This window comes from Anabrus simplex, chromosome 8 (assembly GCF_040414725.1).
Source record: "Anabrus simplex isolate iqAnaSimp1 chromosome 8, ASM4041472v1, whole genome shotgun sequence".
Taxonomy (NCBI): domain Eukaryota; kingdom Metazoa; phylum Arthropoda; class Insecta; order Orthoptera; family Tettigoniidae; genus Anabrus; species Anabrus simplex.
Genome location: NC_090272.1, coordinates 243,286,888 through 243,311,218, shown reverse-complemented (window position 1 = coordinate 243,311,218; position 24,331 = coordinate 243,286,888). Strand labels below are relative to the sequence as shown.

General features: G+C 38.4%; 1 protein-coding gene across 1 annotated transcript; it reads right to left on the bottom strand.

Moving 5' to 3' along the window:
- Nucleotides 1-1,644: 1,644 nt before the first annotated feature.
- On the bottom strand, nt 1,645-18,222 carry LOC136879054 (glutathione S-transferase). Its single transcript, XM_067152792.2, has 4 exons — nt 18,006-18,222; nt 10,908-11,075; nt 8,702-8,844; nt 1,645-1,881 (listed from the first exon to the last, which is right to left on the bottom strand). Exons 1-4 carry the CDS (start codon nt 18,139-18,141, stop codon nt 1,714-1,716), a joined length of 615 nt encoding a protein of 204 aa, XP_067008893.2. The 5' UTR covers nt 18,142-18,222; the 3' UTR covers nt 1,645-1,713.
- Nucleotides 18,223-24,331: the final 6,109 nt, after the last annotated feature.

Sequence of the window (24,331 nt, the reverse complement as noted above, 5' to 3'; positions counted from 1 at the left end):
TCGGCAACAGTTCCCTGTTCCTCATCTTCCCTCGGTTGTTCTACCTGCAGTGACTCGTACAGATTCCTGAATTTTGATCCTGAATGGAGCCCTTAGCCTGCAATCTCCTTCCCCTTAAAACATTACACCACCTGTCTTCCACAGTTCCCCCAGGCTCAGAAGATACTGGCAGGAAGTCAAAGCCGGAACAAGAACAAGACCTAGACACTAAAATGATGTTGGTTGTTACCACGCAGTCCATAGAGGCTCAACTCAATGTATTAAAATATATATATATATATTGGCGTTTACTCGAAAACATGTTTCTGGCACTTTCATTTCCAATCTTTTTGGTTAAAACAAATTAAATAAGCATAGTCTGTTATGTTATGACAAAAAGGGATGAGTAATGAAATGCGTGGACTCTGACCTTGACTACCTCTATTGTCAACTCAAGTTGTGATTGGACAATTCAAAGCTTCGACGTTCTGCGTTCTGTTAATGAAACGGTGTCGTGACATAGCGGCTAGAAAACTATGTAAAAATAAAAACAACCAAAAGAAAATAGAAGACTTTTTCAAAAGTATTAGTACATACTGCATAGTTAAAGTATAGAACATTGGGTTTTTTAAATATGTACAGTATTTGTGTTTCTTCTTCTTCTTTTATGACCACATAGGATCACTTTAGTCAGTCCGTCGTTCAGATCTCTTTGAAGGGATTGTTCGGGCTTTGCGGTCCTCCCAGTACTTCTTCAAACACTCTGATTTTCGTGCCCTTTCCTCAGTTGAAAATATGAGTGTTGTTGGTTTGTTTTGTGTAAGGGTAAAGCAGAAGTTTGTATTCTTGAGTTTTGTATTCAATTTTATCTTATTTGTGGTGTCTTCTGTTGTAAGGCCTATTTTCTTCCTCTCTTACTTCTCTGAGCCATTTACATCCTGTTGTGGTATTTTTTGAGACGAGATTGTGTTGTACTAGTTGTTTCAGAAGTCTCGAATCCTGCATCCTCATGATATGTCCAAAGAATCCCAGTCTCCTCTTACGCATAGTATCTGTAATGGGTTCTAGCTCTTTGTACACGACTCTGTTAGGTATTAACCGCCACTGTCTATCTTTCTGGTATTTTTTGTTGATGCAGGTTCTTCCAATCCTTTGATTGTTTATTCAGGTAAAAGAGTGTTTCTGCTGCATATGTAGCTTCCGGTTTTATAACTGTGTTGTAGTGTTTTATTTTTGCATTTATTGATAGACATTTCTTTTTGTAGATATCGCATGTTAATTTTTGTGCTTTAGCTAATCTATTTGTTCTTGTTTGGATTGAGATTTTTTCATTTAGGTTATGTGTTATTATTTCTCCAAGATATTTAAGATATTTAAATTGAGTTACTATTTTGATTTTATTTCCATTTATGGCAACTTCTTTTAGTTGTGTTGGTTTTTCGGGCATAATTTCTGTTTTTGTTTTACTAAAATAATTTGTAAACATTGTTTTCAATTGTCTTCACCTAAAAGGCTTCTTAACCACTAAAAATTAAATTTTAATTATTATCCAAAACTTTGATTAACCCCTTTCTTCCAGTTAACAGAGGTTCTAGTGTACTTACAAAACTAGCAATTAATGATATCCAAAAGATTTTTGTGAGGGAAAATTCAGATGTAAAAATCTTATTAGGTGAAGATTTATTGTTGGATTATCTTACATTACAATAATACTGGTAGAGCACTTATAATAAGTTAGAATGCAGAGAATGGTCTTGTTTTAATCCAGTTTTCAATCGCAGGTATTCCATGGACATTCTCCTTTAACAGGTGGATGTACGGATAGTCTCTGAATACATCTCGCTGGGCTATTACACCAAAGTTCTCATAGTAGGAGATGAGGAACAGATCTGCCCACGACAGCTAAAAGAAAAATAATAAAGTCTCACTGTACGGCAAAGTATCCTAAACACACAGGCTGCAGAGTCCCTTTTCTTAAAGGATTTTAAAGTAGTTGTACATTCGAAAGACCACTTAAACATCAAAATCATTTTCTGACCCTCTGATTCAAAAAGTTAAATGGGGCATACACATCCCTTCATAAGAGCAAAACACACTGATTTTTCACCGTAACAAGGAAGTTTTAAAATTGATTATTATAGAACCTTCAAACATGCATTAAAGATTACTAGTCAACAACAATCTGAAACATAAAATAAAATAAGCAATGAATAGTATGTACACTCAACTCTCGATTAACTGGGATAATGTAGGGTTAAGGCTTCCCAGATAAATAAAATTGTGGTTAATCCGCAAAAAGTTAAAAATAGAACAGGCGTTACTGTATGAACTTACCCAATACGTAGCACAATTGATAAATAAACAGCACTTTTCGTTGAAACTAATACAGCAGAGAAAAGTCATGGTTTGTACCGAGAAATGCTTTTTCTTTATTTTGCTTCTCAAGTTTCTCAAAACAAGTTTTTCGGTGATGAGAGCATCACCCCGACCCTTTGTAATTCTGTAACTCCTAACACTCGTGCATTTTTAGGGTTTTTGATAGTCTCTGAGATGCAACGCGGTTGATCCGATTACGGTAAATCGAGAGTTGAGTGTACTACGAACTCTTATTTACAAATAGAAAAGAACACCAAAACTGTCCTAACTGCATAATCATATAATATTAAACAAATTTAAAACTTAATATGAACAATGAAACTGACACTTTTAACTTAAAAAATGATTTTACTAAAGTAATGAATCCATTGCAGTCATTCTCTATTATAAATGATGTGAAAATATCTTTCACAGGGTCAGATAGTGCATGCGCTTCAGTGGGCTTGGCAGACTGTTATGTAATAGCGAGGAAAACAACAGGAAACTACCTCACTCGTCATTTCCCTAGTACGCCTCCTCAGTGACAGCTGTTGGCAGAGCTGTGTGGAATCAAACCAGCCTCTGGGCTGAGGACTGAACGTACATACAATGTATCTATGATAGAAGTTGGTTAAAATTCATGAACACTTTTACCAGGTTTTGATGTTTTAAACCTAGATCATTCTTTTTCTTCTGTTGAGCGTTTATTCCACGTAATTGCGGGGTCTGCTTTCCTGCACTTCCTTTCCATTGCTTCCAATCCTTGGCATCAACTGGAGTAATGTCGTCCCATAGTGCGTGAAGCCGGTTCACCTTCGCAGTACCTGACCAGCGGACGAGTCTTCGTCATTTGTCAGTAACTGGAGGCGCCCCAAATGCCGCTCTGACACCCTGGTTCCTTACATGGTCCAATTTACTGAGTCCCAGAGGCCATCAGAGCATCCTCATTTCCATGACATTTGTATCTTTTTGTGACTGGTCCCGTACAGGACGAACGACTGTTCTATAAGAGTGCAGCAGTGTTAACTCCTCTCCTGACTGATTTGTTTTAGGAAGGTCCTGTTCAGTCACAGTCCATGTTCATTCAAATGACTTTTTCAGTGGTGGACTAGCTGTTGTAGTTCTTGCTAAGATTCACAGGGACCATGATGTCAGTCCAAGGATGCTCTGTAGTGATGGTGTCCAGACACAGGATGAACAAAAGCGGAGATGAAGCCAGTCCCTGGTGTTAAATGGTGCAGATGTTCATCGGACATAGTTGCCGACATTCCGATCTAGGAGCCTGATCCATCAAACTTAAATTTCTGGTACATTGTACAATCTGAGTGCATACAAAATATTGTCATATAACATTTTGTCAAATGCTTTTCTAAGATCCAGGAATGCCATGCCGAGTAGTTTCTGTTTCTCTGGGTGGTGTTCCACTAGGAGTTGTGCAGCATGTATGGCTGGATAATGCCTATAAAACAATAGCTTCCCTGATTATCTGGTGGCTTTCTCAAAATGACAAATAATACGTATAATACAATCATGAGAGCACTGCACTACTAATATTTCTACTCATTTTTCAATCTCCTTAGCAGTTTCTTCCCTTTGAGGCATGTAAATGAGTAGCTTGCCAGCTCTCCCTGGAGCTACTCATAGAAATCTGACCCATTTATCATTAGAGCTCTCTTTTGCCTCAGAAAGGTGTTAGTTACATGCACTCTTTGAACACCAAGTCTTTCCTATCGAGAGGCCATATTCAAGAATTTCAAAAATTAACACTGTCTCTCTCTGTTAATGATAATGGTTCAAAGTCAAGCTCTTTGTCAAGGTAGTCAACAACACTCTACAAGTTATCAGCTACTTCCCATCTGAATGTTGTCATGATAATCACTGAGGGACACTGAGATGCCGGAGAACTGTAAAACTGATCTTCCTCAACAGTGTTCCATAATGTCAAACAGATCTGGAGTAAGTGCTTCACAAGATCATGCACTTATTCTTCTTCTTTTGTGTTGCACTGAGACTGACAGGTCTTATGACAACTGCAAAGGAAGCAATTGTGGTCTTAGTTAAGGTAGAATCCAAACATTTGCCTGGTGTGAAAATAGGAAACCATGGAAAATCATCTTCAGGGCTGTTGATTGAGGAGGTTTGAACCTGCTATCTCTTGAATGCAAACTCACAGCTATGTGACCTAAACTGCTTAGCAGCAGTTCTTCTAGTGAGAATTAAAAGTAGACACCGAATTATGTGAAAAATTCTTCTAATGGATACTTAAAAGTAGAGATTAAATTATGTGAAATGTTGTCTATTTTGGGGTCAATAAGGGGTTGTACTTTTTTCCAGAACAATCAGGATACCTGAGTTGCTGCAGACCATACTTTGGGAACCACTGTTAAATTAAATGTAAGGAGATGAATTTGAAATATTGTAGTTTTCTTGTAATGTAGGGAATAGAAACACAATAAGAAAAGTAACATAAATGTCAAGAAAATAACAAAGTAGTTGATGAGGAGAGGCTCAAAGGTGAACAAATATATTTTTTCTGAAAATACAAAATGATAAGAACACCACTAGTATATGCGGGATATTTTCAAGAGGATGTGGTTAGAGGTCTTAGGCATTCCCACAAAATACTTTAATACAAAACATTATATATTATACAACACAGTACCTTAAGACAAAATAATGATCTATTCTCAGATGAAAAGTTGGAGACAGGCAGAAATGGAAATGAAAGTGAAAGAGAAAATACTAGTACAGTACCTGCAAAAAGAATCATTACAGGAATTTATTTACCTTTTAGACACTGCTCTACATTATCGCAGCTCTACAGCAGCTTTTATGAGTCCTGTTATAGATGATGTATTGTTTTCAGAGTTTGTTCATTAGGAACAAAGTAAAAATGGGATACCTGAAGTCTAGTCGATATATTCGATACTATTATATGGTATGTCCTAATCACAGCCTCGAGACATTAAGGTGCAGTGTGCGCTGAGACCACCTGGCGGGTCTTGCCATCCACAAGTAATGCACAGGGTTGGTGCGCAGTCTGTGACATCAATCCATCAATCAATCACTACTGACCTGCATTTAGGGCAGTTGCCCAGTGGCAGATTCCCTATCTGTTGATTTCCTAGCCTTTTCTTAAATGATCACAAAGAAATTGCAAATTTATTGAACATCTCCCTTGTTAAGTTATTCCAATCCCTAACTCCCCTTCCTATAAATGCATATTTGCCCCAATTTGCCCTCTTGAATTCCAGCTTCATCTTCATATTGTGATCTTACCTACTTTTAAAGACATCACTCAAATATATTTGTCTACTGATGTCATTCCACACCATCTCTCCACTGACAGCTCGGAACATACCACTTATGATACAGATGTTGATTCCCATAGGGAACCTGAAATATTTGTCCCGAATGAGTAAATTAATAATACCAATATAAATGGTCTGTTATTGGACGTTATAAATTTTCCACCTAACTCATTCCTGGTTGCCAGCGTTTCGCCCTCATGTGCTAAGTTGGGCTCATCAGTTGGTAAATAGCACAACCCCCAAGAACCTGGCTAGTGCATACCATGGAGGCCACTGTGGAGGCTACTTGGAGCCATTGGCAGTGCCAATGCACTATGAGAGACTTTGTCTTATTACCAAAAATTTATGCCTGCCTGGCCATGCATCTTGGCAGGTGTGCTGGGGCGAAATGCTGGCAACCAGGAATGAGTTAACTGGAACATTTATAATGTCCAATAACAGACCTTTTATATTCGTATTATAAATTTACTCATTGGGGACAAATATTTCAGATTCCCTATGGGAATCAATATCTTTATCATCTGATGGCCAGGCAGGCATCAATTTTTGGTAATGACACAAAGTCTCTCATAGTCCATTGGCACTGCCAGTGGCTCCAAGTAGCCTATGCAGTGGCCTCCACAGTATGCACTAGCCATGCGTCTTGGTGGGTGTGCTATTTACCAACTGATGAGCCCAACTTAGCACTCTGGGCCGAAACGCTGGCAACCAGGAATGAGTTAGCTGGAAATATTATCAGTCTGTCTGTTAGGTCATCAGCCCAGAGGCTGGTTGGATCCTCAAATAGCACCACCAAAGGCTATGCAGCTATAAGGAAACCACAAAAACCAATGGCAGAGCCCAAATGAGGCGTACTAGGCAAGATGAGGAGCGAGGTAGTTTGCCATTGCTTTCCTCACTGGACCAGAAGGTGCCACAGGAGCACGACTGACCCTATGAGCAACACCTTTCATAACACTCAGATGCACTAGTTGTGCTCCAAATGTCATTACTCAGCACCACCCATACACCAGCAGCTTCCATATTGTCACAGCCGTGGGTGAGACTGGGACTTCGGTGGAAGCTACACTTTGCTCTGGCCTGTACCAAGAGACGGATACAAAAATACTGCATCCATCAAGAAATGGCAAAAGGCGGGGAAATGTTATAATGTCCAATAATGGACCATTTACTGTATATAGGTATTACATACAACTAAGTCAAGCAGCTCGTGTTCTTTCTCCCAAGTCTTCCCAGCCCAAACTTTGCAACATCCTTACATCCTTACATCCTTACTACAACCCCTAAACACCTTCATAACTATGTGCATAGATCTGTACCCTTTATTAACAATCATATTTATGTGATCACCCCAATGAGATCTTTCCTAATATTAGAATGTAGGTACCTACTTACAGTGATCCCCAAAAGGAACTTTCACCCCATCAATGCAGTAATTAAAACTGAGAGGACTTTTCCTATTTGTGGAACTCACAACCTGACTTTTAACCCCGTTTATCATTATACCATTGCCTACTATCCATCTCACAACACTATCGAGGTCACCCTGCAGCTGCTCACAATCGTGTAACTTATTTATTACTCTGTACAGAATAACATCATCTGCAAACAGTCTTATCTCTGATTCCACTTCTTTACACATATCATTGATATATACATAAGAAAACATAAAGGTCCAATAATACTGCCTTGAGGAATTCCCCTCTTAATTATTACAGGGTCAGATAAAGCTTTGCCTACTCTAATTCTCTGAGTTCTATTTTCTAGAAACATAGCCACTCATTCAGTCACTCTTTTGTCTAGTCCAATTGTGCTCATTTTTGCCAGTAGTCTCCTATGATCTACTCTATCAATTGCCTTAGATAGGTGAATCGCGATACAGTCCATTTGACCTCCTGAGTCCAGGATATCTGCTATATCTTGTTGGAATCCTACAAGTGGAAACTTTTCCTAAACCCGAACTGCCTTCTTTCAAACCAGTTATTAATTTTGCAAACATCTCTTATATAATCAGAAAGAATGCTTTCCCAAAGCTTACATGCAATGCATGTCAAACTTACTGGCTTGCTGACTTGCCGACGACCTCACTGAAATTGGTGGCATTTTTACAGCATTGTTTGTGTCGATCGAAGGTGGTGTTGTCAAGATATTGAAAGGTTTAATTAGTGAAGAAATAATGAATTTGATGTTGGCAGAAAGAATTCCCAACGGAAGAAACACAAAACCTAATAAACGAACAGATAAAACAGAACCTGAGATGTGGAATGTTTTCGCATTCATTATTAACATGGGACTATTAAGGTACCTTTAACTATCGGACTACTGGTCAAAGTGTCCGGCTCCATGGCTAAATGGTTAGTGTGCTGGCCTTTGCTCACAGGGGTCCCGGGTTCGATTTCCGACAGGGTTGGGAATTTTTAAATCATAATTGCTTAATTTAACTAGTATAGGGACTGGGTATATGTGTCGTCTTCATCACTATTTCATCCCTATCACAATGCCTACGGGCATCAATTCAAAAGACTTGCATCTGGCGAGTCGAACTTACTCCCGACATTCCTGACACTCACGTCACTAAAAGCCATACTCAATTCCATTTTTCTTTTTTCTGGTCAATGTTATTTCATATACTGCTTCTATTCTTATATTTGCATATATTTTTTCATATTAAAGTAACATGCATATTGAATAATTTCTTAATTATCCTATATACTCTGTACCCCTTACTTGTCCCACACCTTAGCTTGCTTTCTGTACAGCTGAACCAGAAAGTACAAACGACATGCAGTGCAGCTCCTTTATATACAATGCATCATCCACCTCAATTATATAAGACCACTAATTGGGAAATGGACGTGCATACAAAAGAAAGAGGGATGTAATGCTGTGGTAGATCAGGAAGGGAATTAAAAATGGCAATAATAGTAATAATAATAACACACTGAATCTGACAGTACTACATCATCATTATCTTTCAAATCCAGAACTATTTTCCACAACAATTATTTCATTTTAATGAAATAAAATCTTGACTACAGTTGAATTACCAATCTCACCTTTCCTCCAACAAGATATCCATTATTCTCCATGATCAATTCATCAAATTTTGAGAGGTAGTATGGCAAGGTTTCATCTAAAATTTGCTGTCTAAGTTTTTCTTTTGAAGTTAAATCTGGAGCCAAATAAATACTCATCAGCTCTAAAAAAAGAAAGATAAGAAAACATCAGAAAGTGCAGATAAGGACTTGTAAGCTATTAGGTGAAACACTATCAGTTACAAGACATTGGGAGATAATACTTGGTACATTTCAGGAGAGATTATCGTATGTCCAGTGCAAGACTCCTCAACAAACAGTATATTAAGAACAGAGTATGATGGCCCATTTGGAATCATCAACTCATGCCAAACAGGTGGATGGCATCTTCAATGAGACCCATAGGTTGGAAATAGGCTGTTTAAAATGCACTCCAGTGGACAAGCTCTTCAGCTTGCAGGAATTCCACCACCACATATTCTAAGAAAACAAGGAGATGACAAGAGTTGAATGAGAAAATACTCAATCACTACATGACCAGCTCAGAGATTCAAGTCCAGGAACAGCATTTTGTACAAACATCTCAGCAAATAACTGGATCAACTGAAAAGGCAAGATTACAACTATGAAAAACAAGGACTCCCAACATCCCTAGATAGGTGGCATTAGCTGAATGGTTACTGCCTGGTCAGAAAGAGAATTGGAAACATGGAAATATCTGAATAGGTTGAGATCTAGGTGTGGGCAGATCCAAAGTCACCTACATAAAATTTGAAAGTAAAGATGACCATACTCTGAAGCACATGGTTCAGTGTGTATTGTGGCCATCTTCCTATACAGAAGGTGAGATCTTTCAAGGTACACAGAATGCACTTGATGTAGCAAAGTCTGTGTAATGTTACTCATGTAATTTGAACTGTAGGTATATACTAGATATTCCTGATATGAGAATACAGTAATAATCACTATAATTCAGTATTATTTGTTAACCCTAGACCAGGCGCGTGGTTGACTTTGTCAACAAGTTACGTTTTCAGAGGCTTCCAATCGCATAAATAATTCATTTAACGGCGTTTTGTCTTTTGTTTCAATGTTATTCTCCAAATACAATTTAAAACTTGTATTAGTGATTAATATTAAAATGGATAATCATGAACACGTGAGCTAATTCGGATAGGGACATGAATATTGCGCCTATTTAAAATGAGTTAAGCAGTAGACAAATAATTAAATTAAAATAATGGTCATATTTTAGTATTTGCACAATTATACAATGAAATGGTGAGCAAAAGAATGACGAGATGGAAAATAAACATTCTTGCCGTGTCCACACCTTATCCCTTGTGTAATGCCGTAATTTCACTGCGGTTCGCAAATTTAGCATTGCGCTCACGGCTGTAATTCACTTCCTCCCACTTCCTAGAAATGTACAATTTAGTCCAGTATAATAGATCATCAAGCCATCTCAGCGTTTATCAACTGCAGAAAACGGTCAATTTCTGTCAATACTTTCCTCGCCTCCCCTTCCGGTCCTGGCAGTATTTTTACAATATTCCTTACTTTTACCCTCGAAGTAAGCTTTGAAAAGTCCGTCATGGACCGCATTTTTCCTCCATCTCTCCTGAAGATAAAGTCCTTTTTCGTTATCGTCTTCATAGATCTCAATGTCCTTGCTCTGTATCACTGTTATGATCCTGATCCGATACGTTTATAATTTCCTCCCTCCCATCTGAATAATCCGATGCAGAGACCTCTATTTCATTGGACAACAGGCTCAAAATGTCAGGTATGTCTTCATCATTTGCAAAACGAGACCTAAAATAGAAAAATACTACATGTCATTACGCCTGACTTTGCCTAATTATCCGAAAAGTGCAGAGGAAAGGAAATTTTAAAGAAATGAATTTTACTTACATGACGAGGTGCGCGGTTGACACTGTCTACCAGCTTCAGGTTCCAACAGTTCGTACACACGTATCGCCTCCACCGTTATCGAAACTCGACTGAACTGAATGTCAAGATTGAGAGCAAAGATATTAGTTGCGACGTGGTGAAAGATGGACAGTTCAAGGAATTACGGCGTAAAATAGCGCGCCTGGTCTAGGGTTAATAAACCACAACTGTATCTTATAAAACATACCAGTTGCAAGGTTTGACCAACCTCTTTGAACAGTAGATTTTGCTACTCACACAATAAACTCAAGCAATATGAATGTACAATACTTACTTGTTCTGAGATCATTGATAGTATCAACAACTGCATCAATTTGTGCTGCCTCAATGTCATCGCGTCCGGCAAGACCAAATTGTTTAGCCAAGTAACGACAAATTGCTACTACTTGATGAGCTTCTTTCCCTTCAACCTCGAGTGTCGGTAACTGGCCAAATGGAATTTCTACGAGAAAGAGCATTTCCATCAATCATTACAGCCTACAAGGAGGGATAAAATCAATGCAATACATTCAAATTCAAATGATCTCCCTTTGTTTCTCAGATATATCCAAACAGAACTTGTTCAAGCATAACATTGAAAAATGCCTTTCTTGGATCTCTTTAAAATATATTTGCAATCCAACGTAAGATATAAAAGCTAAACATATTTCTTTCTTCCATACCTATCATTATGGTGTAATGTGTGTGATGCAGCAATGTTTAATTTTCCTCTCTACTAGTTTACAGTTTTCAGTTCAAAAGTAACCAGAGGCACCTGAGTTTGGTTAGTCCCAATGAAAAATGGAATGGCATATGGCTTTTAGTGCCGGGAGTGTCCGAGGACATGGTGCAGGTCTTTTCATTTGATGCTCGCATGCCACCTGTGGATCCTGATGACGATGAAATTATGATGAAGACGACACATCCACACAGACCCCGTGCCAGAGAAATTAACCAATGATGGTTAAAATTCCCGAACCTATGGGAAATCAAACCTCGCACCCCCGTGACCAAGGAACAGCACGCTAACCACTTACCCATGGCGCCGGACAGCCCCAGTAGAGGTGCTTTTGGGGATATCCTGGCACATGACACTGACTCAGAAATAGCCTCAGAGTTTTGGTTTAATCGCCATCTGGTAGAATAACACAAAATCTCAAAATTAAAATGGTGGCACCTAAATGGCATGAAATTAAAATGTCTGCAGTTCAGGCCGTACGGGCGGTACACCTTCTCTGTCCTGTTAAACTGCATGTCTTCCATAAGGCCATCTGCAGTACAGTAGTTCAGGCCGTACCGGCAGTACACCTTCTCCATCCTGTTAAAGTGCATGCCTTCCATAAGGCCATCTGCAGTACAGTAGTTCAGGCCATACCAGGGGTACACCTTCTCCGCCTTGTTAAACTGCACGTCTTCAATAAGGCCATCTGCAGTACAGTAGTTCAGGCCATACCAGGGGTACACCCTACTCCGTCCTGTTAAACAGCATGTCTCCATAAGGCCATCTGCAGTACAGTAGTTCAGGGCGTACCGGGCCGTCCTGTTAAACTGCACGCCTTCTAAAAGGTGATCTGCAGTACAGTAGTTCAGGCCGTACTGGGGGTACACCTTCTCTGTCCTGTTAAACTGCACGCCTTCCAAAAGGCGATCTGCAGTACAGTAGTTCAGGCTGTACCGGGCGTACACTTCTCCGTCCTGTTAAACTGCACGCCTTCCAAAAGGCGATCTGCAGTACAGTAGTTCAGGCCATACTGGGGGTACACCTTCTCCGTCCTGTTAAACTGCACGCCTTCCAAAAGGCGATCTGCAGTACAGTAGTTCAGGCTGTACGGGGGGTACACTTCTCCGTCCTGTTAAACTGCACGCCTTCCATAAGGCCATCTGCAGTACAGTAGTTCAGGCCGTACTGGGGGTACACCTTCTCCGTCCTGTTAAACTGCACGCCTTCCAAAAGGCGATCTGCAGTACAGTAGTTCAGGCTGTACCGGGGGTACACCTTCTCCGTCCTGTTAAACTGCACGCCTTCCAAAAGGCGATATGCAGTATAGTAGTTCAGGCCATACCAGGGGTACACCTTCTCCGCCTTGTTAAACTGCACGTCTTCAATAAGGCCATCTGCAGTACAGTAGTTCAGGCCATACCGGGGGTACACCCTACTCTGTCCTGTTAAACAGCATGTCTTCCATAAGGCCATCTGCAGTACAGTAGTTCAGGCCGTACCGGGGGTACACCTTCTCTGTCCTGTTAAACTGCACGCCTTCCAAAAGGCGATCTGCAGTACAGTAGGTCAGGCTGTACCGGGCCGTCCTGTTAAACTGCATGCCTTCCGAAAGGCGATCTGTAGTACAGTAGTTCAGGACGTACCAGGGGTACACCTTCTCTGTCCTGTTAAACTGCACGCCTTCCAAAAGGCGATCTGCAGTACAGTAGTTCAGGCAGTACCGGGGGTACACTTCTCCGTCCTGTTAAACTGCACGCCTTCCAAAAGGCGATCTGCAGTACAGTAGGTCAGGCCGCACCGGGGGTACACCTTCTCCGTCCTGTTAAACTGCACGCCTTCCATAAGGCCATCGGCAGTACAGTAGTTCAGGTTGTACCGGGGGTACACCTTCTCCGTCCTGTTAAACTGCACGCCTTTCATAAGGCCATCTGCAGTACAGTAGTTCAGGCCGTACCGGGGGTACACCTTCTCGATCCTGTTAAACTGCACGTCTTCCATAAGGCCATCTGCCGTACAGTCGTTCAGGGCATACCGGGGGTACACCTTCTCCGTCCTGTTAAACTGCACGTCTTCCATAAGGCCATCTGCCGTACAGTCATTCAGGCCGTACCGGGGGTACACCTTCGCCATCCTGTTAACTGCATCTGTGTTATGGAACGTGAACTAATGTAATACAAGATACTTGGATTTTCTACCATTAGATGTCTCTACCATCGGCCTAAGTGCTCGCTCTGGCGGGATTGAGGATAATTAATTCTTAAGGGAAAGTTAATTTTTTAAGGTTGGATAACCTTAGTTTCTGAAGAGTGTTTTGTTCATGGACCAGAGTTGTCAACATTTCTACTGCTTCCTTTTTCTTTAGTTACTAACCAATCAGGAATTTCTGGAATATTTCCTCTAGCCAGTTAAAATGGGGGGGTGCGTACAGGCATTCAGCCATCTGTAAAGAGTTGTGGAAACTTCCCCTTGGAGATGCTACAAAAGCTGGGCATTTTAAGACCATCTTGTCATCTTCTTCGCTGCAGTGGATGTGTGCCGCATGTATTAAGGAGGTAGGGCCATAGAATGGCATTAGGAAGGCCCAGCAAGCAAGGTAATAGCAATATGTGATAGCTCCAGCATGGTTTAAATGTAGATTTTCTGTTTAATTCCCGCTGTGAACAAAGAGTGATCACCCACTGTACTCGGCATGGGAGCCCACTGGAAGGGGTGCAAGTGTTTCTTCATGGTCAATCATATTTCTACAGTAAGGCCATTTAGAGTGGTTTATAGAGCAGTGGGTAACAAACTGTTGCAAGAAGCTTGTGCGTCTGAGAGAGCTCAGTCTCCTAGGACGTGGAGCAAACGTGCTCTTATGAAAGTGTACTGGCGTATTGCTATCCCTTGTAGATTATCGTGTGGATAGTTTTCTCTTGTTCTTGTACTCATAGTCCGCTGTTGTTATCAGAGCTGATGAGCTCACTTCTTGTTGTTTATTCAGATTTTCTATCTATCAGATTTTAAACTCAAAAAAAAAAAAAAAGAAGATAGAAAGAAAATGTCAAAATTTAGTGCTTTAACTTATGCTCTGGTGATACATCCCGGCACCTCTGTGAGCCACGATATTCCCATATTATTACATCAAGTGGAGAAATTCAGATATCTGGAGAGGGTGGGGGAGTGGAAAGAGAGGCACTGTTATCGAGAATCAACAAGATGAACTACGAACACTTTCAACAAGAAGAATATCTCGATCAGCGCAAAACTCAGACACTACCAGAGAGTGATCCGCCCAGAGGCTTTGTATGCAGCTGAATGTCTGAACCTGATACAAACAGGATTGGTCAAGAAGTTGGAACCAGTGGAGAGAAAGATACTGGGACTCCAAAGAGCAGAGGATGGATCATACAGAAAGAAAGGAAATCAAGAATTACATCTCAAGATGGAAAAGATCTCAATACCAACCAGAAGAGGAGAGCCATGTTCTTCAGGCTTATCTACAGGAAGACTGACCAATCAGATAATAAGATTATTTGAGACCAGGAAACCTATGGTGCACTGGTATTAGGAGGTGAAGAAGGATCTGGAAGAAATGGGATTACAAGGAACAGAAATCAGCAACAGGGATGCAACAGTTAGATCCCGTAGCCAAGAAAGGAGGAGATTTCAGAATGAAAGGATGAAAGAGAACTGTGTAATGTTATGTTAGTACCAGTTTCGATGCTGGTGTGCAACAAAAACAATCTATAAAGTAGGCATGACTTAATTAAAAACATGTTCTTGTTCCTATTAGATTCTCGGTTCAATATAGAATTAACATGAAGTTTTTAAACTTCAATGAAGGAGAACTGGAAGAGGATTAAAGATGAATTAACGTGGTCCATAGTTGGCCAAAACTAAATAATAATAATAATAATAATAATAATAATAATAATAATAATAATAATAATAATAATAATAATAATAATAATTACATCATGTTTTTGTAAATAGACCAAGAGGACTGACATAATCACATGGAGCTCTACCCTTATCAATTCCAGTTCTTCTAGATCAATTTCTTCTTAACTCTTGTATAAACCTTCCTTCTTTAATTTATCTAGCTTTTTATCTTCATATCTCAAGTCAATACTTCTAACAATGTGAAGGAGCAGAAAGAAGGTTGGTGGGATCCATATTGCTTCTAGTATCCTAGTGTTTCACTATGCTCTCACCTCACAAGCTGTGTGTCACTATCACTGACTTTCATCTTTCTTGCTTCACATGTATTCAAGAAGATGATCACCATCTTGAGCTCATTCAATCCAACATCTTTCATATTAGTCATTCTCTTCCTCTCTGTTCTCCTTCTCTGTGCAATCCTCACCTGCAGGATCCATGATTCATACTAATATAAGTAATTTCATGTCATATTTAACAATACTATGAATGACTGCACTGTGTAATAACTTTGAAGTTTTTCAGTCTGTTAAACCTAATGCAAGATTAATAGAACTGCAAAAAAAAAACCTTTTAATTAATAACTGAATGGAAAGTTTTTTCTTGAAAGAAAATCATCAGATTCTATTACGTTACACTTCTTTGTAAGATGTACAATATTATAGGTTAGGATCCACCTTTCAATACTCCGTAATAAGATGGTAAAAAGTAGTTACAACCTGTTTAATGGGACCGGTTTCAACACATTTTAAGTGTCATCATCAGCCAATTTGCGAAGATCTTAAAACAATTAGCACATTGAATACAGGCAAAAAATTAACATTGTATCATAACGTAGCAATTCAGTAAATGTGTTGTTATCATCATTTTACTGTAATAATTAATGGATATTATGAACAAGTAAATTCTGTGCTCAACTCCTTAATACTGTGGCTGCACCCACTCCTCTCAGCTGTCCATGTTTCTACACTTGTTCATAATATTATTTTCTTTTAATTAAAATGTGTCATTTAATAGAATCTGATGATATTAAGACCTAAACTTGTCATTCTGTTATTAATCAAAAGTTCAAGTTCTTTTAGTTACATTGAAGTTGTATTAGTTTTGACAGATGGGAAAACTTCAAAGTTATATTATTAATAAGATACAAGATTGTCAGTGACTGACAGTGTTGTGAGATAGCAGGCAATGGTATGATGGTAAATGGGGTGAAAAGTCTGGTCGTCAGCTTCACTAAAGTCCTCTCAGTTTTAATTACTGTGTTAATGGGGTGAAAGTTCCTTATGTTGGTCACTGTAAGTATATACTGTAGGTCTTAATGTAAGGAAACATCTTCATTGGGAATCACATAAATGGGATTGTAAGTAAAGGTTACACATGTCTTCACATAGTTATGAGGGTATTTATGGGTTGGAGTAAGGATGTAAAGGAGAGGGCATATAAGCTAGAGTATGGTTCCTGTGTAAGGGACCCTCACCAGGATTACTTCGATTTGAGAACTGAAGAACAACCAAAGAAAAACAGCAGCAGCACAATTTGTTCTGGATGATTTCCAACAAAAGAGTAGCGTTACAAAAATGTTGCAAAGTTTGGGCTGGGAAGACTTGGGAGTAAGGAGACGAGCTGTTCGACTAAATGGTATGTACCAAAATAGTCGGTCTATTATTGGACATTATGAATTTTCCAGCTAATTCATTGCTGGTTGCCAGTGTTTCGTACCATTGTGCTCATCAGTTGGTAAATAGCACACCTACCAATATTGGTATTATAAATATACTCATTCAAGACAAATATTTGAGGTTCCCTATGAGAATCAACATTTGCATAAGTGGTACCCTCTGAGCAGTCAGTGGAGAGATGGCAAGGAATGACATTAATAGATGCATAAGCTTCAGTGGGGCTTTTAAAGTAGGCAGGATCATAATATGAAGATAAAGTTGGAATTCCAGAGTATAAATTGGGGCATATATTTGTTTATGGAAAGAGAGTTAGGGATTTGAATAATTTATCAAAGGTGATGTCTGATAAATTTCCAAATTCTTTGAAATTATTTAAGAAAAGGTGAGGAAAACAACTGTCCTAATTGCAGATCAGTGGTGAATGATTGATAAGTAACAGACAAGTGCAAAGCATGCTGTGTATACAAGCACTATGACAAGTCGAGGAGAAGGACAATCTCCACATCTTCCTATACATGACCTGATTTGTCATGTGCTTTTGTACCTTGTACCATTTAACTTGTTACCACATTGATGGAACCATATTTCCATGTCTATTATGTTCAGTGTTGATGGGCTTTGCAGAAAATATCTGAATTAGAGAATATGTCTGTTGGCGCAGCCTGTGCGGTAAAAATATTCAATGTGTTAATTGTGAATACCTGCGTTGTTATTATTCATAAATTAGAATATCATAAAACATTTAAGATCAGACATTATATTGTATAAAACTTTATAATGTAGATTATTCTGGAAGAACTAATATTAATGGAGACTTTTGATGTTTCCTGTTTTGGGGTGCTTGCCACTGTGCTTACAGCCTAGTGCCGATATCTCAAAGTTTCAAGGAATTCTCTCAAGCTAGGTTCATATAATATTCACACAAATATTCAGACAAAAATATAATTCAACCCACTTAGGACATTTTGTATCTCTAGTCCAAGATAAAAATGAAGTGTAATGTATAAATAAGAACTGTCAGAGCCCTCCTTAAGTCTATCTGAACCATCTAAATTATGTCAGGGACTGTACTCACGCCGTTTCAGCTGGGGCCATCTTTCCTTCTCTATGCGGTTATCCTCAAATGGTACCTGGCCATAGCTCAGAAGGAATCTGATGGGCTCTCCTTGGCCTCTTGTGTGGAAGTAATTCAGTTTATAATGCTGTGCCATCTTACTTCTAGATACAACTAATATTTATCAGCTTGCTACAGTTGAAAGTCTCATCTCCTAATCTAATCTGTGAGGAGTTATTAACACACCTCATCAGCAGCTACTGCAAATAGCACCTCTCTGACAAATGAATTAGCAACTTTAGATACTGCAATGTTTAGGTGGAGTCAATCTTCTTCTACAGTATAAAATGATGAAACGTGCAATACAAGTATGTCACATGCCTGAATAAATTAAGTTTACTTCTCTTACTATAATATTATTATTATTTACATATTTAATGCCCACATTGGAACATGTAAATCAAACCATATGGCATACAAGTCTTCAAAGAATTAACTGGGAATTTATCTTTCATCATCTTCCTCCTCTTCATTCTTTCCAACCTCAATGGCTATTCTTCATCACAGATGACATATTGTGTTTTTGTTTTAACTCTTATCTTTTTGTTCTTCAGAATCCTTTCCTCTTCTGTACTTGTTGCATTGCTTGTTGCATTGTAATATTCAACTCCTGTAAACCATTTTGGACTTCCTTGAACCAGCAATTATTATTATTATTATTATTATTATTATTATTATTATTATTATTATTATTATTATTATTATTATTATTATTATTATTATTATTATTATTATTATTATTATTATTATTATTATTATTATTATTATTATTATTATTATTATTATTATTATTATTATTATTATTATTATTATTATTATTATTATTATTATTATTATTATTATTATTATTATTATTATTATTATTATTATTATTATTATTATTATTATTATTATTATTATTATTATTATTATTATTATTATTATTATTATTATTATTATTATTATTATTATTATTATTATTATTATTATTATTATTATTATTATTATTATTATTATTATTATTATTATTATTATTATTATTATTATTATTATTATTATTATTATTATTATTATTATTATTATTATTATTATTATTATTATTATTATTATTATTATTATTATTATTATTATTATTATTATTATTATTATTATTATTATTATTATTATTATTATTATTATTATTATTATTATTATTATTATTATTATTATTATTATTATTATTATTATTATTATTATTATTATTATTATTATTATTATTATTATTATTATTATTATTATTATTATTATTATTATTATTATTATTATTATTATTATTATTATTATTATTATTATTATTATTATTATTATTATTATTGTTGTTGTTGTTGTTGTTGTTGTTGTTGTTGTTGTTGTTTCTCAGCGAACAATATCAAGACAGAGAACAACCAGGCTGGTTTTCAGACAATCTAGGGACAGCTGCGATATGGGTACCAGACCTTGGAAAATACTCAGTTACAAATCAAGGATGCGGAGACGGGTTCGTCTGGGTCCAAGTTGAGAAGGTAATTTTTGTCAGCTGTTATTTTACCCCGAACGAGGCTATTTCTGACTTCCAGACAAAACTAGATGGGCTTGAAGATACTCTGCAAGGGATGAACACTAACCTAGTTGTTGCTGGTGATTTTAATGCTCAAGCAGTTGAATGGAACATGCCTCAAACAGATTCTAGAGGGCGGCGTACAATGGAGATGGTCGCGAGATTGGGATTAATGGTTATCAACGTTGGTAATGTGACAACCTTTCGGCGACCAGGGTGTCAGGGAACCATACCAGATGTAACCTTTGCTTCTGAAGACATTGCGTCTAGGATAACTGAATGGCGAGTAATTGAAGAATATACTGGAAGCGATCATCAGTATATCACTTTTCGTGTACTTCAAGAGACTCCGAATCTAAGGATTACCACGCCCAAGTCAGAAAGATGGAACATAGCCACTATGGATAGAGAAAAATTTCATGAAGTAATACAGAATGGAATGGATTGTATGACGGATACATGTCACGGAGGCAAAAGAAGCATTATTGCTAATAAATGCGTGGAACACACCATGAGACTCCTTCAGCAAGCATGGGACGCATCAATGACCAGAATCAAACAATGGAGAGGCAAGCGTCCAGCATACTGGTGGAATGAAGAATTTGCTGAGTTGAGGAAACAATGCCTGCGACTCAGACGAAGGACACAAAGAGCATGACATAACGACGCAGCTCTCTCAGTAGAGTATAAGACTATGAAGAAAAGACTGCGAAATACAATTAAAAAGAGTAAAGCCGACAAGTGGTGGGAAATGTCTAAGGAAGTGGATGAAAATACATGGGGATTAGGGTATAAAATTGTCATGAAGAAATTCGGGATGCTACAAAGCCATATCATGGATCCACGCACCATGGAAGAAATAGTACACATACTATTCCCTGATCATGCAGAGAGGATTGATGATGAGGCTGAGAAAGAACTAGACAACGTACCACCTTTTACAATTGAAGAATTGATAACAGCAATTAATTCCCTTAGAAATAAGAAAGCCCATGGTCCAGATGGTATTCCAGCAGAAGTACTAAAGGTGGCAGTCGAATTATGTCCTCAACTGCTGTTGAGAATGTATAATCATTGTTTGAAAGCGGGAATTTTTAGCTTTCGTTGGAAGATAGCTAGATTGGTTCGGATCGGTAAAGGGAAAACTGCGGGTTACAGACCTCTATGTATGCTGGACAATGCCGGGAAAGGTTTAGAGAAGCTTCTACAACCGAGAATACTAGCAGCAGTCCGATTAGCTGGCGACCTATCCGACCAACAACATGGATTTCGCAGAGGTCACTCAACGCTAGATGCTGTGAAGGAAGTGGTGAAGACAGCAGAACGAGCTCAAACGGGTAATCATTATTCTAGGAAACTGACGCTTCTTGTTACTCTAGATGTTAAAAATGCCTTCAACTCGGCAAGATGGAGTGATATTTTGGAAGCTCTAGAAGAAACTTTCAAGCTACCAGAATATCTCGTGTATATACTGCGAGACTATTTGAAAGACCGTACATTGTTATACGACACGGAAGACGGTCAGAGAAGAAAACGGCTCACAGCTGGTGCAGCGCAAGGCTCAATTCTCGGACCACACCTTTGGAACATCATGTATGATGATTTGTTATGGCTGGAGATGCCAGAAGATGTAAAACTTGTGGGTTATGCTGATGATGTGGCTGCTGTGATAGTAACCCGTAACCTAGAGCTGGCTCAATTTAAATTGAATCAGGTGATGCGACGTGTCAAAGAATGGATGATAAATCACAAGTTAGAACTCGCAGATCACAAAACGGAAATTGTCCTCCTGACGAGGAAAAGGATTAATACTGCTGTACCAATGCAGATCGGACAGATAGCCATTGAAACAACTAGGAGCACAAAATATCTTGGTGTAACGCTTGATACTAAGCTTACATCTTGGGACCACATCCAACGGGTAACAGATAAGGCAGCGAAAACCATGACTGCACTGAGCAGACTCATGGGAAATATCAAGGGACCGATATCTAGTAAAAGGCGGCTTCTCATGTCGATTGTTCAATCGATACTGCTATACAGTTTGGAAAATTGGGCTGAATCGTTAAAAATTGCGAAATATCGGAAAAGAATTGTGGCTGTACAACGGAGAGCAGCTTTACGAATTGCTTGCGCATATCGCACAGTATCAGAACCCGCGATTCTAGTAGTAGCAGCAGTAGCTCCCATTGATTTGTTGGCCTTCGAAAGACAATAAATTTGGCTCACACAAGAAGAGCTAGGAAGGAAAAGGGCAAAGGCTTTGGCTCTTAGTCGCAGAATGCAACGATGGCAAACAAGATGGGAAGATGATTCTAGGGGGAAATGGACGAAAAGACTGATACCTTCTCTGTGCGTATGGGTTGCCCGAAATCATGGTGAAGTGAACTACTATCTCACACAGTTCTTGACAGGTCATGGATACTTCCGAAAATTTCTTCATAGGCTAGGGCTAGCAACTAGTCCGGCGTGCATATACTGCGGTGATATCGATGACGTATTACATACTTTCTTTGTGTGTGTTCATTGGCTGCCACAAAGAAGATGCTTAGAAGTTATGCAGGGAGAATTGACGCCAGAAGGGATCGTGTCAGTAATGCTACGAAGTCAAGAATCTTGGGACCAGGTGGCAGTTTACGTAGAAAATATTCTGCGTCAGAAGAAGAGGGACCTGGATGATTATGACAGACAGTAAAGCAGAAGAAGGAAGATGAAGCACAAGATGCATTAAGCAGGACATCCGTCCTGAAGTAATGCGAGAGCGGTTTGCGGGGCGGAGATAAACGTCGTGGGAAAAGGGAGTGTGGTTTATAGTGGGTAAGAATCTCCACACACTTGTTGAGTGCGGACCCTCACAAGCATCTTATGAAAGATTTTCCACACTCCCTCGCAAAAAATAAATAATATTATTATTATTATTATTATTATTATTATTATTATTATTATTATTATTATTATTATTATTATTATTATTATTATTATTATTTTTATTGTACTGGGAGGTACACATCCGTGCCGCTATTTCAAACATTGCGCCTGTTGAAACTCCTCTACTGGAGGAAGCCTGATTTTTAACCACCATGTTAATTCTAAAGTTTCTCAGAAGATGTCGCTATTGTAAATTTTGAAGAGTTCTGAACTGTGTCTTTTTCGATTAATATTTGTTTTCTCTCTAGTGAAAAGTGTGAACATTCTCTTCTAGATGGCACTACTGAAGAACTACAATTGTGCACCCTGGTGCGAAGTGAAGGAACTGTTTTTTGAGAAATATTGTGTTCATAAGTTTGTTATTTGTTAAATTTCTTTCAGTCATTTTTTCGGGTTGGCAGTATAACTCTTCTCTTTCCGCTTGTTTTGAATTTAGCCAATCCCGAATTTCTCTAATTAATTTTTGACCAATAACGTACGTCTTCTCCGATATGGATATGTTGCTTGATCCTAGCCAATAAAGTTGAGGGGGGTGTGGGTTCTCATTCTTGAAAGGTCTCGAATGTTCCACGAGGGTATTTAAACAGCTGATTTTCTGGTCTCCGAGCCACTTCAGTAACATCTTTCCTAGTGTGATTATGTAGCAGGGGGCGGGAAGCGCCTCTTCCTTCGGGCGGCAGTTCTTCCATAAGATAATGGCCTTCTAATAACTTCATTTCTTGCTAGCTCAGCAGTTTAACCCTCGGGGCAGGTTCGAAACTTTTATCATGTAACCTTCCTTTAAAATGTAAAAGACACTTGGTATAAATTCCGTCTCTTTAACTACAAATCGGGATAGAGAGTGCCTAACCCTCTCGAGCTCCCTCTCATATTGTTTTTGAAGTGACAACGTTTTCATAGCTTCATAATGTAATAAATTTTCCTATCGTGTCACCTCCATAGTATGGGATTAGCCCTTACATAAGCGGCCTAAGAGCCAAATAGGTTTTAAAAAGGTGTATTAGGAGTGCAAGTTACGCCTCCACTCATATTGGTATTTTGGGGCCATGTAATTATCCTGTTTCTTTACTGAATAGGCCTCAGTAGGTAGGGTATTTTTTTTTTTTTCTTTTGCTAGTTGCTTTACGTCGCACCGACACAGATAGGTCTTATGGCGACGATGGGACAAGGAAGGGCTAGGAGTTGGAAGGAAGCGGCCGTGGCCTTAATTAAGGTACAGCCCCAGCATTTGCCTGGTGTGAAAATGGGAAACCACGGAAAACCATTTTCAGGGCTGCCGACAGTGGGGTTCGAACCTACTATCTCCCGAATACTGGATACTGAATAATAATATAAGAGAATTTATTGGACTCCAACCTATTCAATACATTACGGATCTTAACATTTTTAGTTAAACATCGTTAAAATGGAGACATGTTTCGCCCTCATGTGGGGCATCATCAGTCATATCAAAGCACCTCAAAATTAAACCAGACGTCTGGTTGGAAATTATGAACATAATATGTAAGAAAGAATACATTAAAAACACGTACAAAGTCCTATCCAAAACGAAATAACAATAGACTAGTTACACATAGTAAAATACGTTAGTGGTTTCTTAATATTAAAATGAGGCCATCATATACACAGTTTATACTGTGTATAATTTCCAACCAGACGTCTGGTTTAATTTTGAGGTGCTTTGATATGACTGATGATGCCCCACATGAGGGCGAAACATGTCTCCATTTTAACAATGTTTAACTAAAAATGTTAACATCCTGTAATGTATTGAATAGGTTGGAGTCCAATAAATTCTCTTATA